Source organism: Crotalus tigris, unplaced genomic scaffold (genome assembly GCF_016545835.1).
Source record: "Crotalus tigris isolate CLP2741 ecotype Arizona unplaced genomic scaffold, ASM1654583v1 scf7180000018301.7375997, whole genome shotgun sequence".
Lineage (NCBI taxonomy): Eukaryota > Metazoa > Chordata > Lepidosauria > Squamata > Viperidae > Crotalus > Crotalus tigris.
The window spans coordinates 6432308-6450462 of NW_024096931.1; the positions used below are offsets into that span (position 1 = coordinate 6432308).

Consider the following 18155-nt stretch of genomic DNA (forward strand, 5'->3'; position numbering starts at 1 on the left):
CAGGTTGCTTCTCTCTTCGGTCAGTAAATCAGTTACTAAATCTATTAAATGCAACGCTGCGCCAAATACTGAGCAAGGACGCAGCCGGGAGGCCGTGCAATTCTGCAACCCCCGGGGGAGCCTGCAATTCTGCAGCCAGCGACCCACGCGCGCAACTTTTCCCCCAAGCTCCGCGGATCTGCAACCTTTCCACTCGGAAAAGACACGGGAACGGAAGCTACCCGGGTCGCTCGTTTCCACACGGAGCGTCCGAGCGGCGCGCGGCTCCCCAGGAAGGTGAGCCACGTGGCTCCCGAGGCAGTGCCTTCTCCGTAGTAGGTGAAGCGGGTCTGGATGGAGAAGCGTGGGAAGGGGTCGGGGAGGGGGGGGAGAGGGAGTTTTTTTTGCAGGGGGTGGGAGACAGAGACTTGACTCTTTGCATTTAAAAAGAAAGCGGGAACGGGGGAGACCAAGCGGGCTTCTGGGTGCTAATTTGCAGGAGCCGCCTCTTTGTGTGGATGCAAATCAGTTTCTTGTCCCCAGCTGGGGCATGCACTCTGCCCATGCCCAGGAACACAACCTTCTCCCTCTGCGTTATTTTATTGCTTGGACCGTCCATGTTGCAATTGTGCCGAATACAAGTTGCATGCTCCGTCCTGGGCACGGAGAATGGCAGGCATTCTTGGCAATTAAAGGGGGGAGGGGGTACCATATTGTTCTCCTCCCCTCTGGCAAACAGCCCTGCAAAGTAGGACGGGCTGAGAGGGGTTCAGGTGAGGCTCAGGGTTGTTTATTGTGGTGCTTTATACTGTTGGCAGGATGAACAATGTAGCAAATGTTTTGCTTGCCTGTCGTCCAGAAGTCTTACTGAACGATCTGTTTTGGGGGTTCCAATTAAATAGTCAAATCTTGATTTGCAAAAGAAAATGTGTTCCGTGCAGTGGCCTGAATGTGTTTGCAGGGTCCCTGGGAATTTTAACTAGATGTGCGACTTAAATGCCAAATGTCTTGGCACGCATATTTTCCAATGAGACAGACTGAGACGGGAAGATCATTTTATAACAATTTATCAGAATATTCAGACAAAAGGGATTCCTCTCATTTAAAGAGGAAACCCTGATCCTTAGCTTTGTTGTTGTTAGTTGCAAAATTGTGTCCGACCCATCGTGACCCCATGGACAACGTTCCTCCAGGCCTTCCTGTCCTCTACCATCTTCTGGTGTCTGTTTAAGTTCACACCTACTGCTTCAGTGACTCCATCCAGCCACCTCATTCTCTATCATCCCCTCCTTCTATTGCTCTCAATCTTTCCCAGCATCAGGCCCTTCTCCAGTGAGTCCTTCCTTCTCATTAGGTGGCCAAAGGACTTGAGTGTCAACTTCAGGATCTGGCCTTCTAAAGAGCAGTCAGGGTTGATCTCCTCTAGGACTGACCGGTTTGAATGCCTTGCAGTCCAGGGGACTTGCAGGAGTCTTCTCCAGCACCGTAGTTCAAAGGCCTCAATTCTTTGGCACTCAGCCTTTCTTATGGTCCAACTTTCACAGCCATACATTGGTCCATCCTTAGCTTACATCCCCTTTTATAGTTAACATAACAAAGAAAAAAATGAAAGAGGAAAGAGAACAAGATAAAAGTAACCCTTCCTTTGCACAGTAAATCAACCAGAAAGGCTGTAGATAACCAAATGCCAGTTGATGCTAAAAAACATTTTCTTATCAGGAGTTGGTATCCAGCCACCCTTCTGTGTAACTTTTATCTTTTCAGTTTAGGGATGTTAGAAGCTATCTAATCAATCCATACAGCCATAGAATAGGAAGTTTTCCTACATGCCAGTCTAATGGTTTTGTAAAACCTTATCACCATTTTAAAAGATAGAAAAGTGAAATCAAAACATAAAGTAATTATGTTAGCTAACACATTACAAAGTCCTTGTGGTTTGCCCTTCAAACCCCATATGGAAAGGGGGGGGGGAAGAATGTTCAGGACAACTAAAACTGCAACCTTCGCATTGAATTAACTTTGTTGCTGTTGTTAGTTGCGAAGTCGTGTCTGACCCATTGCGACCCCATGGACAACGTTCCTCCAGGCCTTCCTGTCCTCTGCCATCTTCTGGAATCCATTTAAGCTCACGCCTGCTGCTTCAGTGACTCCGTCCAGCCACCTCGTTCTCTGTCGTCCCCTTCTTCTCTTGCCCTCCATCTTTCCCAGCATCAGGCTCTTCTCCAGTGAGTCCTTCCTTCTCATTAGGTGGCCAAAGTATTTGAGTTTCAACTTCAGGGTGGATCTCCTCTAGGATTGACCGGCTTGATCGCCTTGCAGTCCAGGGGATTCGCAGGAGTCTTCTCCAGCACCATAGTTCAAAGGCCTCCATTCTTTGGCGCTCAGCCTTTCTTATGGTCCAACTTTCACATCCATACATTGCAACTGGGAAAACCATGGCCTGGACTATACATACTTTTGTTGGCAGGGTGATGTCTCTGCTTTTTAGTATGCTGTCTAAATTTGCCATAGTTCAAAGGCCTCCATTCTTTGGCGCTCAGCCTTTCTTATGGTCCAGCTTTCTAATTGACAACTGTAGTGGTAAACCCCACTGAATTAAATGGAATTCATTTACAGAAGAGATGGATCCGGAAGATGCTGAAGAAGTGGCCGCTGAATTGCAAGGCAAGAAAATGGACGGTTGGAATGTTTTGCAAATTGCAGCCGGCACCGGCTTGACGGCCTATATCGTATGGGCAGGAATTCTTATGCCGGGTTTTCGCAAAGTGCCCTTAAAACTGCAGGTAAAAACTAAATAACTGAATGAGACTTTTTAAGGGGAGCGTGGCGCTGAATTGTGCAGGCCAGGGAGAAAATGGGTTTGAGAATCTCCTTAGACATTTACTCCAGGATAGAATACCGGTTTTCTCTTTTCTCTTTTAGGTCCCCTACATCCCAGCAAGCGCTCAACAAGTCAAAAACGTCATGCGGTTGTTCAAAGGACGTTCGGGGAAGATCGTAGATCTGGGCTCGGGGGATGGCAGAATTGTAAGAAAAACCTCATTGCTTTACTGGGTTCCTCTGAGACTTTGAATATGGGAAGTCCTTGTTTTGCTCATAAAAGATAGTAGTAGTAGTAGTAGTAGTAGTAGTAGTAGTAGTAGTAGTAAAGTTGGAAGGGATCTTGGAGGTCTTCTAGTCCAACCCCCTGCTCAGGTAGGAAACCCTATACCATTTCGGACAAATGGCTGTCCAGTCTCTTCTTAAAAACTTCCAGTGTTGGAGCATTCACCGCTTCTGGAGGCAGGTTGTTCCACTGGTTAATTGTTCTAATTGTCAGGAAATTCCTCCTTAGTTCTAGGTTGCTTCTCTCCTTGATTAGTTTCCATCCGTTGCTTATCCTGCCTTCAGGCGCTTTGGAGAATAGCTTGACTCCCTCTTCTTTGGGGCAGCCCCTGAGATGTTGGAAGGCTGCTATCATGTCCCCCCTCGTCCTTCTCTTCATTAAACTAGACATATCCAATTCCAGCAACCGTTCCTTATATGTTTTAGCCTCCAGTCCCCTGATCATCTTTGTTGCTCTTCTCTGTACTCTTTCTAGAGTCTCAACATCTTTTTTACATTGTGGTGACCAAAACTGGACGCCGTATTCCAAGTGTGGCCTTACCAAGGCCTTGTAAAGTGGTATTAACACTTCACCTGATCTTGATTCTATGTGGAAAAGATCCTTTGCTGCTCACAGAGGAGCTTGTGATGTCCCCAGCCAGGCACTGAACTTCATCCAGAGAACAGCAGAGCATTGTAAGAGTGATGATGCAAGCAGGGCAGCCTTATAAATGTAGTCCCCAACTTACAAACAGTCCATTTAGTGACTGTTCAGAGTTACAGTGGCACTGAAAACTGTGACTTCTGACCATTTTTCACCGAAACGTTGCAGCCTCCCCAGGGTCAGGTGATCAAAATTCGGACGCTTGGCCAACTGACTCCTATCTTTGACGGTGGCAGCATTCCGGGGTCACGTGATCCCCTCGTGCGACCATCTGACCAGCAAAATCCATGGGGAAGCCAGCTTCACTTAATAACCGGGTTACTAACTTGCCAAATACCCAAATTTTGATCATGTGATCACACGGCTGTGACAGCCGTAAGTATGAGGACCGATTGTAAATCCTTTTTTCAGTGACTTGGGGTTCAGTAAACGGCCCCCAAGGACTATCTGTACTACAAATCTATCTGCATAGTACATTTAGGAAAAGTCTGCCCACCACTGTATAATTCAGATAGTCCTTGACTTACAACAGTTCATTTAGCGACCGTTCAAAATTACAACGGCACTGAAAAAAGTGACTGTTTTTCACCCTAACCCTAACCTTTGCAGCATCCCCATGGTCAGGTGATCAAGATCCAGATGCTTGGCAACCGGTTCATACTTACGACCATTGCAGCGTCCCAGGGTCACGTCTTCCCCTTTTGTGACCTGACCAGCCAAGTCAGTGGGGGAAGCCAGATTCGCTTCACCACCGTGTTACTAACTTCTCAAGTGCAGTGATTCACTTAACAACTGTAGCAAGGACGGTCGTAAAATGGGACAAAACTCACCTATTGTCTCGCTTAGCAACAGAAATTTTGGACTCAGTTGTGTCAGAAGTCAAGGACTACCTGTATTATGAGCATGAGGGAATGGGTGTTTTTGGGGTCTCTCTTGATAGGAGTTTTGAGAGAGTTTTCTTTTTTTTTAGTTAACCATTTTAAGCATTTTATACTGGTTTCTGCCTGAAAAACGATAGGAAACCATGAGGCTGAAATTTGTGTGTGTGTGTGTGTGTGTGTGTGTGTGTGTGTGCAAACAAAGGGTGATGCAGGCTTCAAACAGAAAATTGTGGCTAAAGTTTACTCACCTCTGGCTTGGCCAGGATATCTTGAGTCTGACCTGCTTTTCTGATTTTCCTCATGACCCCTGATTCTTGGAAAATCTTCTTTTGCTGATGATGTTATACATTTGTTGTTGTTATTATTTCATTTGTATATCTTTATATTTTTAGTTTTGTATCTTTTTTTTTCTTTTGCTAAACTGAAAATAAAAGTGCCTTTTATGAGGTAACCGTATCCGTATTGAAAAGAGTGGAAAGAAACATTTATTTATTTACTTACTTTGTGGTTTTAGGCCATTTAAAAAACTTTTTCTGTTGATCCGCACCTTTCCTTTTTTTAATTGTAATTTTGTATTTTAACCTTTTAAATTTTTATTTTTATTTTTTTTTTAAAAAAAAGCTTCTTTTGCGTGCCCTAAAATCAGTTGCAGGCTGGTGAAGTTTACTTTGCCCTGTTGCTCGTTATCCTACAAATGTCATTTTATTTTATTTTGATATTTAATATTTTACATTTATTTTGCCACAGAAATGGCATCATTTCAGAGCTGTGCGTAGTATTTCAGTGATGTTGGCTTTTTTCTTCTGTGGGTTTGTTCTGTTACTGTATTGTGTGATTTTTGGTGCTCTTTTGAGATCATAACCTTCTCCCAAACTCTGTTAAAAATGGGAAGATGACACCATTTGAAGCTTTGAGGTTCACTTCTGGATATTCCCAATTAAAAATTAACTAGAAGATGGAGACGAAGATGTCTCTTTCCCCCGAATCCTAAGAGAGCTGCAGTCAAATCAGAATAAAACTAGATTAAGATGGATTGTTTGATCTCCTGGAAAGCAGATCCCTTTGTTTCTGAGGGAACTAGGAAATAAACAAACCTGGTCTATATTTGCAGGTCCTGGAAGCTTACAAACAAGGTTTCAGGCCAGCTGTTGGCTATGAACTCAATCCGTGGCTGTTGCGCCTTTCCAGCTATCGGGCGTGGAAAGCTGGGTGTTATGGAAAGGTTTCTTACTACAAGGAAGACCTTTGGAAGGTGAGAAAAAGACTTTGGAATTCTGAACGTAACGCCAGGACATCGAAACCCAGTTTGAGTGTACAGGCAGTCCTTGACTTAATGATCAAAAATTTGAGCACAAAATTTCTGTTAAGTGAGACATTTGTTAATATTTTGCAACCTTTCCTGTGGTTAAGTGAATCACTGCAGTTGTTAAGTTAGTAACACGGTTGTTAAGTGGATCTGGCTGCCCCATTTTGCCTGTTCAGAGGTGGCAAAAGGGGGTCACGTGACCTTGAGACATGGCAACAGTCCTAAGTATGAACCAGTTGCCAGGCACCTGAGTTTGGATCACGTGACCCTGGGGATATTCTAAAACAGTGGTTCTCAACCTTTTTAATGCCGCGACCCCCCCCCAACCGGTCGTAAGTCGAGGACTACTCAACCGGTTGTAAGTCGAGGACTACTCAACTGGTGCAGCACCGTTTGCAGAATGGGACTTTTGGCAGGCTCAGCAGGGCAGAGACAGCCTGGACAATTCCTATTGGCTTTGGAAAGCCAATAGAATTAGACTCTATTGAAGAGAGTCTATTCTATTGGCTTTCAAAAACCAATCGATTAAAAGGGAGTAGCACAGCTAAGGAAAAGGGGGGAAAAAATGGTGTACTCGTTGTTTGGTGACCCCCGTGAAATGGTCGTTCGACCCCAAATGGGGTCCTGACCACAGGTTGAGAACTGCTGCTCTAAAAGGTCATAAGTGTGAAAAGCGGTCCTAAGTCGCTTTTTTCAGCGCTGTCATAACTCTGAATGGTCGCTAAATGAACTGTTGTAAGTCAAGGACTATCTGTGTTCACTCATAACGTTTGTGCCCCTGGAATAAAACCTCTTTGTTCGAGCACATCTTTTCGTGGGATTGCACATCAGGGCAGCTATGGAAGGGCACATCTGTTTAAAAAAATTACAGATAGGCACATATTTTGCTTTCATCCCCTCCCCTCCCCTCTCCCTTTCCCCTTTTGCTTCCCTTTCTCTTCCCTTTCCTGTCCCTTTCCTTTCCATTTCCTCTTCCTTTCCTTTCCCTTCCCTTTCCCCTTTCCTTTCCCTTTCTCTTCCATTTCCTCTTCCTTTCCCTTCTCTTTCCTTTCCATTTCCCCTTCCATTTCCTTCCCATTTCCCTTTCCCTTCCCAGCATTATGGACTTTTCAAGAGAGATGGGTCTTCACATGATGTGCCCCAAATGTGACAGCCTGACCTGTCATTTGCGTCTCCAATGAAAATTATGGCTTGATCTCTTCCCTGATCCATTTGTGCGTTTCCTTGCCCGTCCAGGCTGCTCTTGGGAGTCTTGTCCAACGCCTACAATTGTTTGCACCCACGTTCTCCAGACAGTCCTGTCTGTGAAGTATACATCCTGATCAGTCTTTGCAACAACTAAATGACTCAGGGTGCTGCGTTGTGGTTTATTTGGCTTCAGCTTCTTGAACGAATTACACTTGGCTGAATTCAAACTCCCAAAGCTCTCCTTTGCAGACCAAAATCTCTTGGCTTCTACAGCCCTCTGAGCCAGAGCCAAGCCAATATTATTGATGGCTTGTGAGTTAAATGCGAAGACCCACCCAGTGAGTTGGACCAAGAAAGATTTTTTTTCCCCTGATTGCTCCAGATCTTTTTAATGGAAACGGCCTTAAACATTGCACGAAAGTCATCTATTTTTTTTTCTATTTTATGTTTTGTCTTTTTCTTTTTTTTTTAAAGGTGAACTTATCCGATTGTCAGAATGTAGCCGTGTTCCTGGCCCCTAGTGTGGTATGTATAATATTTCTCCAGAAGAGAGAGGTTTTTCTCCAAAAACTGCAGGCGGGGGTCGTGGTGGTGAATTGCCCTGTTTGTGGTGACAGTAAATATTATTACTGTCGCTGATCAGTTCGAGAACAAAGTCCAAAATAGAATGGGAGAAACGCAGTAAAACATAACGATTACAAAACTGATGTGGTAAAGTGTGGCGTGTAACAAAACAAAAGCAAAAGAAAATGATTAGACCCGTGGTGGCAAACCTATGGCACGCGTGCCACAGCTGGCATGCAGAGCCCTCTCTGTGGGCACGCGTGCCGTTGCCCCAGTCCTAGGCCTTCAGCTGGGTTTTATAAAACCTTTTCACTTTAGGGCTCCACCACCGTGTGGGAAAAAAAAAGGTTCAATCAATTTCAACTTCTCACATGGAGAAAAAAGATCTCGCAAAGTTGGGATTGATTGATTGAACTTTTTAGTCCCATCCAGTCTGCCGTTACCACCGCAGCCATACCCACCCAATGGGCCGCGCCCACCTGGCACCGGACGATGCATAAGTGGGTTTTGGGTTGCAGTTTGGGCACTCGGTCTCTAAAAGGTTTGCCATCACTGGATTAGACCGTAGCCACTGTCAATGAAATGGACCCAGACAGCCTGGATATCTGACTAGCTGGGGAGTTATTATTTTTATATTAGACTTATATGAATTTTGATCACATGGCTATGGGGATGCTACAATACAGGTAGCCCTCGACTTAATAACCGTTCGTTTAGCAACCGTTCAAACTTACAACAGCACTGAGAAAAGTGACTTAACGATCATTTTTCACACTTAGGTCCCTTGCAGCATCCCTAATGGTCACATGATCAACTGACTCATATTTATGACGGTTGCTGTTTCCTGGGGTCACGTCTTCCCCTTTTATGACCTTCTGACAAACAAAGTCCATGGGGAAGCCAAATTCACTTAACAACCGGGTGACTAACTTAACAACTGCAGTGATTCAGTTAACAACTGTAGCAAGAAAGGTCGTAAAATGAGGCCCTTGACACCTGCCTCCCTTAGCAACAGAAATTTGGGGCTCAAGTGGGGTCGTAAGTGGAGAACTATCTGTAGTCATAAGCCCGAGTTGCATGAGTCAGTTGTTTCAGTGCCGCCGTAACTTTGAACGGTCACCAAACGAATGGTCGCTAAGTCGAGGACTCCCTGAAATAAGAGCAAATCCTGTTTGCAAATCAGCGGAGTATTTTCGTCGTTGTTGTTCTTTCCAGGAAGAAACAGGCTTTCTTTTTTAAAACAAAACAAAACAAAACAAAGTTAAGTTTTTCTTTGAAAGGAGGGGGACCTCTGGATCTGCCAAATGATAGCAGATGGAGGATAGTTTTTAAATAAACGAAAAATGAATGTATAAACTTCTAACCCCGAGCAACAGGGAACGCTCAGGAGATGTGGCCTTTCGCCTTGGTAAAAGTCGGGTATGTTTGGTTTAATTTAGTCGGGGGCACGAGTGCCTTTGGGGTGTGAAAGGCAGACTCTTCCTCGGGGCTTCTGGTTGCTGACCCTCAAATGTCCTTCCCCGAAGTCTGCGTCTTCCATGTCCTGCCCCGTAGCCATCAAATTGTGCCGATTTATCTGAATATGTTCTCTGAAGCCATCCCTGCTGAGTTTCTAAATCATGGATTCTAGCCTAGTGATACATGTGCACCCACGCAGGGTGGCTATTCAGCAAACCATGGCTTAGCATGGCATGTGAGTTTATTTATGTACAGGATTTATATGGCCTCCCATCAGGATTCTAGGCCACTCGCAACCAGCCGTAAAAGCAAAGATTCAAAGCAAAACCAGCCTCCTCCCCCATGTGACAGACCAAACAAGGTCCCAGCTTGATCCCATTCCATCCCAATTCCTGGGGGAAGAGCCAGGTCCTCGTTTAGAAGGCTAAAAGGATGGAGGTTCCTCAAGACCTCAGATAGTGAGCGAAGTGAAATAAGAGGATATTTGTAGCAACTGAAGAACTAAATGATTGCTTAGAGCAGAGCAGAATAACAGAGTTGGAAGGGTCCTGGGAGGTCTTCTAGTCCAGCCCCCTCTCAAGCAGGAGACCCTATACCAGGGATAGGCAACCTTGGCTCTTTTATGACTCGTGGACTTCAACTCCCAGAATTCCTGAGCCAGCCATGCTGAGGGAAAAGGGAGAGGTTTCCAAGCTGAGCCAGGTTGGCTCGGGAATTCTGGGAGTTGAAGTCCACGAGTCATAAAAGAGCCAAGGTTGCCTACCCCTGCCCTAGACCATTTCAGACAAAAGGTTGTCCAGTCTCTTCTCAAAATCCTCCAGTGATGGAGCATCCATAGCTTTTGAAGGCAAGCTGTTCCACTGATTAATTGTTCTCTCGCTGTCAGGAAAGTTCTCCTTATTTCTAGGCTGGTCTTCTCCTTGATAAGTTTCCATCCAGTGCTTCTTGTTCTGAATATATGAACATATACATATGAACAAGTCCTTCCTGGATTAGATCCACCTAGTCCAGCGGTCGGTTCTCACAGAAAGAAACCTATTTGTCTCCCAGAAGAGGGTCTTCAAGATCAGTCCTACTGCCCTACAGGCTAAGGGCCAGGGACCCCAGGACTTCCATGAAATACTCCAACCCTTTCTTGAAGCCGGCCAAGTTGGTAGCCATGACTTCATCTCCACTTCAAAGGTGATGCTATCTCCTTGAGCTTCAGCTGTAGCCGAACATGCACAGCTATCTTCAGGTTTCTTGGCGCTCTCTGAACTTGGTTGTTTTCTTGAAGGCGTTTCATTACCCAACTAGGTAGCATCATTTGATGATGTAACTTAGTTGGGTAATGAAAGGTCTGCAAGAAAACAACCAAGCTCAGAGAGCACCAAAGACCCCACAGTCCTCGTTCTCCTCCTCTGATCTCCTCCACCTCCTCCCTGCAAACCCCACTCCCTTTTAGCACTGATGTTACTCAGTTTGGGTCATGAAATGTCTGCAAGAAAACAAGCACACTAAGAGAGCACCAAGGACCCCACAGCTCAACCTGAGCAACAAATATTTGCTTCTTTTGGTCTGTCTTTATTCCCTATTGATTAATAGATTCTTCAGAAGGATATCTCTTCTCTTCCTAGCTGATGCTTCTGGAGAAAAAGCTATTGATGGAACTTCCAGAAGAAGCTCGTGTGGTGGCTGGGCGGTTTCCTCTTCCCAACTGGACCCACACTGACACAGCTGGAGAAGGTGTGAACCAAGCCTGGGCATACGATGTCAAGATGATCCGGCAACTGAAGAAGGATGAGCTAGAAGGGAGTCCGGTGTGAGAATAAGTCACCTTGGATATGCCAGTTTCTCAAAACAACAACAACAACAACCCAATGCATCTTTGCTGGCTGATGGGCCATTAAGAAGATTCCTTTCTCCTTTGCTGAAACAACAGCCTATTTAAGCTGAGGAGTGGTAGGTTTTTAGGAGAAAAAAAAAGCCATTCTCCCTCCTGTCCCCTTCAAGATTCAGCAGAAAAGGATATTGGTCAGCAAAATCATTCATTTGGGACCAGTGTGCCTGTTTATTGTTCCGATTGGCAAACTGCAAGGATCTTGGTGCCAGTTTTCCTTTCTTTCTGATTAGTCCCAAGCAGCATGTGAGGTCCCTACCTTCTCAAATCCAATCCTCATTGAGAATGGTGGGCTGGCAGAAGGAATATATTTATGATCCCCTAGATCACTGGTCAGCAACCTGCGACTCCGGAGCCGCATGTGGCTCTTTGAGCCTTCTCCTGCAGCTCCCAGCCTTTTCCGCCATTTGCAGAGACAGAGAGAGGCATTTGTGCTTCCCTTCTCTCTCTCTCTCCTTCTCCCCCCCCCCCCGTGTGTGTGTGTGTAAAAAAGAGAATGGCCTCACGCTGTTCTCCGACAAGCTGATAAGCTCATTGGGCGGGGCTCCTGCCTTTGCTGTGTCTCCGCAGGAAGCAGGAAGAAGCAGCAGCAGAGAGAGAGAGAGAGAGAGAGAGGGAGGGAGAGAACTGATGCACAGCAGCCTCTATTTCTTTTTAATTAAACTCTTCAATCAAGCTCCCCCTCTCCCACGCGTGCAGACAAGTTTTGCGGCTCCCAGTGTTTTCTCTGGGAAACGGTTCCAAGTGGCTCTTTGAGTGTTTAAGGTTGCCGACCCTTGCCCTACATTGTACAAGCATAGATGTGTACATGAGTGATAACATTTGTGAAGCGGTTTGGCTGGGGGTCACTTTTGAAAGCGACTTGAGTTTCTTAGACTTCACTAGGAACACCAGCAGTTGGTGGAGGAGCCTTGGAGGAGGACAGGAGAGAGAGAATGTAATTCTGTTTTTTAGACCTTATTTCTGAAGACCAGCAGATGATGAAGGACACTCAGAATAGGATGGGATGGAAGAGAATGCAGTTCAGCGAGAAATGTGTTCTTTGTGGTTATTCAAGAGCTCATGTTATATTTGGATTGACTGTCCAAACCTCGGATTCACATCTCCTTGTGTTACGTAGTGAACAGTCTTAGGCTGGTTATTTTTCCTCGATCTGCCTCACTTTGCAACTTTGCTGTGAGGATAAAATGAACGTTGGTGCTAAATTCTTTTGGTTAATTGTTGCTATAATTGAATTGAGTCTTACTTAAATTGTACCGGTGATACCAATCGAATACAGTATTTACAAATGCCGAGATGGACTGTTCAAAACTGCCCGTGTATATGTAGTATGTGCTAAAAAGAAAAAAGAAAGATAAACAGCGTATCTAAAAGGGAAAGGGCAAAGTTAAGAAAAAGTTGAAATAGATTAATACGATGCAGTAACTGACAAGTGAACTGAAACTAAAATTATATTTATATAAATCGCGATAGACAGTTTTTAATCAACAAATCAAACATAGACCAAATGGAATCATATGTGATCTTCTGTTTCCATACTAAGTCAAAATAAAGTGCGGACAGATTTTGTTTCATTTACACAGGATGCCCTTCCAAGAATGTATAATCACCTCTTATACACACACTGTGTATATATACACAGTGTTATATCCAAAAGCTCTTCATAAACAGACAAATTCCAGAATTTTGGAGTAGCGTTGAACAAAACGTTCACATTTTGGAAGCTTAAATTTCACCCAGGAACCCACATGGCTACTATGGAGGACTTCAATCTAATATCTCTTGAAGATAAATGTGTACCAGATGTTGGGTCCTAGTTGTTACTCGCGCCTCTTGAGAACATTTGCAAGGATTCTGACAAGAAAACTACACTTCCTTATTGAGGTTCCTTTGGGACATCAAAAGTACTGGAATCGCAGATGCTCCAGCACTCAATTCTCGGGACCCGTCAGTTCCTAGGAGTTTGTGCATTCTCACAATCTCCTGCTTGTATCTGCAATGGAAGGAGATAACGGGCGCTATACTTACTTTTACTGATAAAATCCAGGTGCCCAGCAGCTTCTATTGTGAAAAATAAATCAAGTAGACCAAAGGGCAGGAGACGGGGGAAAAACTCACCTGGGAAAGATTTAACCTGTATCTTCCTGCAGCATTTGGGAACCAGAGCGACCTGGAAGCTTTCATCTTGGATTTTTTGAAAGCTCAGGATGAAAACTGACAACGCTAGAGGCCCAAAGAAAAGTTTTGCCTTTGGTTCTCACCTCACCAGATGTTTGTCCACATATTCTTGCAGTTCAGCAACCTGCTCTTCTGCTACCATTGCCCGGGCCAGCAGCTGGCTTCTCTCCTTTTCCAGTTCCACCTGACGTTGTGGGAAGGGACATAGCAAGCATGAAGGGTGGCCAATAACTTAATGTCTGTAGAGGAGACCTCTCAGCCCTTCACAGTGGAGAAGATTTGAGCCCCAATTGTAAATACTAAACCTACTTTTATTGTAGAGTTGCAGAATCTTGAAATTCTTGAGTGTGCCATTTTCAGTCCTCATTTTTATCCTAAAGCAGTGGTTCTCAACCTTTTTAATGCCGCGACCCCCAACCGGTCGTAAGTCAAGGACTAAACCGGTTATAAGTCAAGGACTAAACCGGTTGTAAGTCGAGGACTACCCAACCGGTCGTAAGTCAAGGACTTTCCCTGCCCGGGAGCGCCGCGCATGCATGGTGCCGCCCCCTGCGCCGGCCGAGGTGTAGCTGGCAAGCGGCAGAGACAGAGCAGGCCGACCACCGGCTGTGCCACCAGCTGGCCCAGCCCAAGGGAGGTAAGGCACCTGCCGGAAAAGGGGAAAAAATAGTGGACAGCCTTGCTTGGTGACCCCCGTGAAATGGTCAATTGACCGCAAATGGGGTCGCGACCCATAGGTTGAGAACCGCTGTCCTAAAGAGTCACCTCAGGGTGAGATGGCTGGCAAATAAATGTAGTCTATCACTCCCAACAATCTGGGTCCTCATTTTGCCCACCTCAGAAGGATGAAAGGCTGAGTCAACCTTGAGCCAGTCAGGATCAAACTTCTGACTGTGGGCAGAGTCAGCCTGTAGTGCTGTATTCTAACCACTGGGAAGGAAGGAAGGAAGATAGCAATAACACTTAGACTAATATACTGCTCCACCGTGCTTTTATAGCCTCTCTAAGGGGTTTACAGAGTCAGCATATTTGCCCCCAACAATCTGGGTCTTCGTTTTACCAACCTCGGAAGGATGGAAGGCTGAGTCAACCTTCAGCCGGTCAGAATCAAACTGTTGGCGGTTGGCAGAGTTAGTCTGCAATACTGCATTCTAACCCCTGCGCCACCATGTCTCTTTAATCTTCCCCCTTCCTTTGCAGCCCAATTGGCTAGGGAGGGTCTCTTCTGAGTATTTTGATCTGCCCACTATCCAGCTATGGGCTATGCTATCTCTTATCTTACTGTTCCCTATGTGTCATGGCTGACTCGCTATGCAGCCCTGCTCGCAAGCAGACAACAGTAACTGGAGGGGGGGGGGGAAGGAAGGCATTGGAATCTAAGGGAGGTTTAGGAAGGAACTCTGGAATGCAAATGTGCTGCCTAGAAGCATGAGGCAGACCCATGCCCAAGGCCATTGAGTGGGAACCTCCAAGGCAGACTGGCTATTTCCCAAATAAAGCAAGTGCAAATGATTGGTGGATAATGGACAGTGGGAGGTCCGGGGGTGGGGGGGGGGGAGAAGGAAAAGTTTTCCTATCCTTTTTTTGCGTGCAAAAGTGTCAGGACTGGCTTTTCTGCTTCTGTACCCATAGGGCTTTTCAGTAAGAATGGAGGGAAAAAAAAATGTTCCAGGAGTTTCCTTTGCTGTTAAATGCAGTGGGACGGTTGACATTACACAACATCTCTTTGACCAGTCTCCCAAGGCCTTTCTCCCATACCAATATCACATCAAGCAATAAGGGGGCTTGGAAGAATGCCACCCCAAAAGCCCTTGCCAGATTCTTGAAGAGTTTTACTTACCTGGGTAGCGTGGGTAAATTCCCGCAGCTGCTTCCTCAGTTCAGCCCAGCCGTCTCCCTCCAGCAGACTAGGGACAGGGGGAGGCAGAGGACTGTGAATTAAAAAGAGCCCCCCCCCCCCGTTGTTGGAGCTGTGTACAGATAACTCTCTTACCTTGGCTGCCGAACTCACTCATCTCTCGAAACATTTAAGCCAGTGATGGCGAACCTTTTAGAGACCGAGTGCCCAAACTGCAACCCAAAACCCACTTATGCATCATCGGGTGCCGGGTGGGTGTGGCCCATTGGGTGGGCGTGGCTGCAGTGGTAACAGCAGACTGAGTGGGGCTAAAAAGTTCAATCAATCCATTCCAACTTTGCAAGATCTTTTTTTCCCCGCGAGGTTGAAATTGACTGATTGATTGAACCTTTTTTATTTTTGCACACAGAGGCGGAGGCCTAAAGCGAAAAGGTTTTATAAAACCCAGCTGAAGGACTGGGGCGATGGCGCGTGTGCCCACAGAGAGGGCTCTGAGTGCCGCCTCTGGCGCCCGTGCCGTAGGTTCGCCACCACTGATTTAAGCCATTAACTAACCCAGCAACCTGGATTCATCCCACACATTGTCACGAAAACAGCCAACCAACTTTAATGTTCAGTAAGGTTACATACGATGCGGCTACTTGGTTTGTAAGGGACCTAGATAAGGATGTTGTGGAATAGCCACTGTAAAGGGCTGTGAGAATAACCTTGGGAGATGGGAGGAAAAGCCGCAGCCTAGACAAAAGATCTGACGAACAAAATCTGAGTCAATTTAAGGACAGTGAAAAGAGGAGGAAGTAGACAGCAAGGAGATGGAGTTGTGATGAGGAGATGCCTACTAAATTGGCTCTGTGCTAGAATTTTCTGCTTTGCGTGCCTGGGTTCCATATTCAAGCTCAGATGTCTCCAAAACCGCAACCGTATCCCTGGAGAAAACCTATGGCAGGGCTAGGCAACCTTGGCTCTTTTGTGACTCTTGGACTTCAACTCCCAGAATTCCTGAGCCAGCCTGGCTCAGCTTGGAAACTTCTCCCTTTCCCCTCAGCATGGCTGACTCAGGAATTCTGAGAGTTGAAGTCCACAAGTCACAAAAGAGCCAAGGTTGCCTACCCCTGACCTATGGTAACCGGGGTCTCTTACAGTCCTTAGGCACTGGATTACAACCACCTGCTGTCTGGAAGGGTGGGAACTGTAGTACCAATAACCCTGAAAATGGGGGAGGAGGGAGGGAGGGAAGAAGATTGGAAAGGGAAGGAGGGAGAGGGAGAGAGAGCGGAAGGGGAAGGGAAGGGGAGGGAGGCAGGAAAACTAGGGAGGGAGGGAGAGGGAGAGATGGTGGAAGGGGAAGAGGAGGGAGGCAGGAAGATGGAGAGGGAGAGATGGTGGAAGGGGAAGAGGGAGGGAGAAAGGAAGAGTGGAACGGGAGAGGGAGAGAGGGCAGAAGGGAAGGAAGGGAGGGAGAAGGGGATGGCGGAAGGGGAAGGGAAGGGGAGAAAGGCAGGAAGACAGAGAGAGATGGTGGAAGGGGAAGAGGGAGGGCGAAAGGAAGAATGGAACGCGAGGGAGAGGGAGAGGGAGAGGGCAGAAGGGAAGGAAGGAAGGAAGAAGGAGATGGCGGAAGGGGAAGGGAAGGGGAGGAAGGCAGGAAGACGGAGGGAGAGGAAGAGATGGTGGAAGGGGAAGAGGGAGGGAGAAAGGAAGAGTGGAACGGGAGAGAGGGAGAGATGGCAGAAGGGAAGGAAGGAAGGGAGAGGGAGATGGCGGAAGGGGAAGGGAAGGGGAGGAAGGCAGGAAGACGGAGGGAGAGAGATGGTGGAAGGGGAAGAGGAGGGAGGGAGAAAGGAAGAGTGGAAAGGGAGGGAGGGATGGCAGGAAGGAAGGAAGAAGGGAGGGAGGGAGGAAGACTGGAAAGGAAGGAGGGAGGGATGTCAAAAGGGGAAGGGCCGATATCAAGCGGATGGGTTTGTCGCTTTCCTTCTGCCTAAGGCCGCTTCATCAATTCGGTCTGCAACCTCAGATTCATCCCTGGATGAGCCTCGATTGATTGAGCCACTTGCAAACCCAAACTTCCTACTTCCCCCACACAAGAGGAAACATTCTCTAAAAAAAAAAAAAAAAAAATGGAGGTGAGAACCCTGGGAAGGAGGCGCCACCATCTTGACCCTCGCCCATCTTTTATGTCTCCATTCTGGTTGAGGGGTGTTTTGGGGTTTGTTTTTTTTCTCCTTCAGGGAGCAAATCCCCCTACTTCATGGGTGGGGGGTTGAGGATAGGTGATCTAATCGTGGGGAAATATGCGAGCCGGCCGTGGGAAAGTTCGGCTGAGTTGGTCCGAGTCCCGCATAAGTAAAATATAGGTCACATTTGATGTTTGGAGAATTCTGACTGTATTAAAAGAATGGAATGGGCCGAGGAATGCATTGTGCTCCAATTTACATGGCGGGGGGGGGGGGCAGGGGGGGAGGATTTGGGATATCCGGAGCGCCCTCTAGAGGGCAAGTTCATTGCCGCCAGGAATTCTCCAGGTCCCTTTTCTCTCTCTTTCAAGAATTTTTTTAAAAGAAAGAGAGATTGACATTTGTACCGCCAGGTCTGGCTCGTTTATAAAGGCAAATAAGGTGGTGTTGTTTGCACTGATCAGCTCTGAGGTTTTGTGTCTCTGTGTGTGTGTTTTTAAATTTTATTTTAGGTGGGCGTTTATTGTTAGCCCTCTTGAACAGCCTTTTTGGCCAGATTGGACAAAATAAAGCATTAATAACGTACAAGTTTGGGGACAATCGGCCTATGCAGTTTTGTGAATGTTTCCCCGGCGTTTTAATGATGTCGTTGGGCTTAATTGTGAATGCTTCCATTGAAGATTCTTCAGGCTCTGTGCTTTTAGGAAAGGGGATAGATAAAGGGATTTTTGTTGTTGTTATTGTTGTTGTTGCGTGGGGGAGTACTGGGTCTGCCCGCCCACCCTTTTTGCAAACGTGATAAACATTGTGCAACATCTTGAGGAATGGTCCCAATCTTTTGGCCTTCTGCAAAGGGGTCAAAACCTGGCTTTGTGGGGACACAGGGACCCACATAACCATGGGGAAGGCTGGCCCCACGAGAACACACACACACACACA

The 18155-nt window shown here is 46.4% G+C and overlaps 2 protein-coding genes across 9 annotated transcripts in view; one reads left to right on the forward strand and one right to left on the reverse strand.

The window, feature by feature from the left end:
* The window catches only part of ANTKMT (adenine nucleotide translocase lysine methyltransferase), a 27996-nt gene continuing 9841 nt past the window's right edge, over positions 1-18155 (forward strand). For 2 of the 6 annotated variants that reach the window (XR_005557486.1, XM_039349874.1), the window contains exons 1-5: positions 408-752; positions 2596-2762; positions 2902-3006; positions 5720-5860; positions 7577-7627. Coding sequence is in view for 5 of the 6 variants with exons in the window: in XM_039349874.1 (XP_039205808.1) it covers positions 530-752; positions 2596-2762; positions 2902-3006; positions 5720-5860; positions 7577-7627 (687 nt within the window). In the remaining variant the exon portion in view is untranslated. Of the gene's footprint in view, positions 319-407; positions 753-2595; positions 2763-2901; positions 3007-5719; positions 5861-7576; positions 7628-10740; positions 11080-18155 lie in introns of those variants that run through there. The other 4 variants (XM_039349877.1, XM_039349875.1, XM_039349876.1 and 1 more) reach the window with 4 other exon arrangements.
* CCDC78 (coiled-coil domain containing 78) overlaps positions 12442-18155 on the reverse strand; it is a 20966-nt gene continuing 15252 nt past the window's right edge. For 2 of the 3 annotated variants that reach the window (XM_039349863.1, XM_039349866.1), the window contains exons 13-15: positions 15022-15112; positions 13265-13365; positions 12442-12996 (exon numbers count right to left, since the gene is read on the reverse strand). In XM_039349863.1, coding sequence (XP_039205797.1) covers positions 12870-12996; positions 13265-13365; positions 15022-15112 — 319 coding nt within the window. In that variant the 3' untranslated portion in view covers positions 12442-12869. The remainder of the gene's footprint in view (positions 12997-13264; positions 13366-15021; positions 15113-18155) is intronic. The other variant, XM_039349864.1, reaches the window with a different exon arrangement.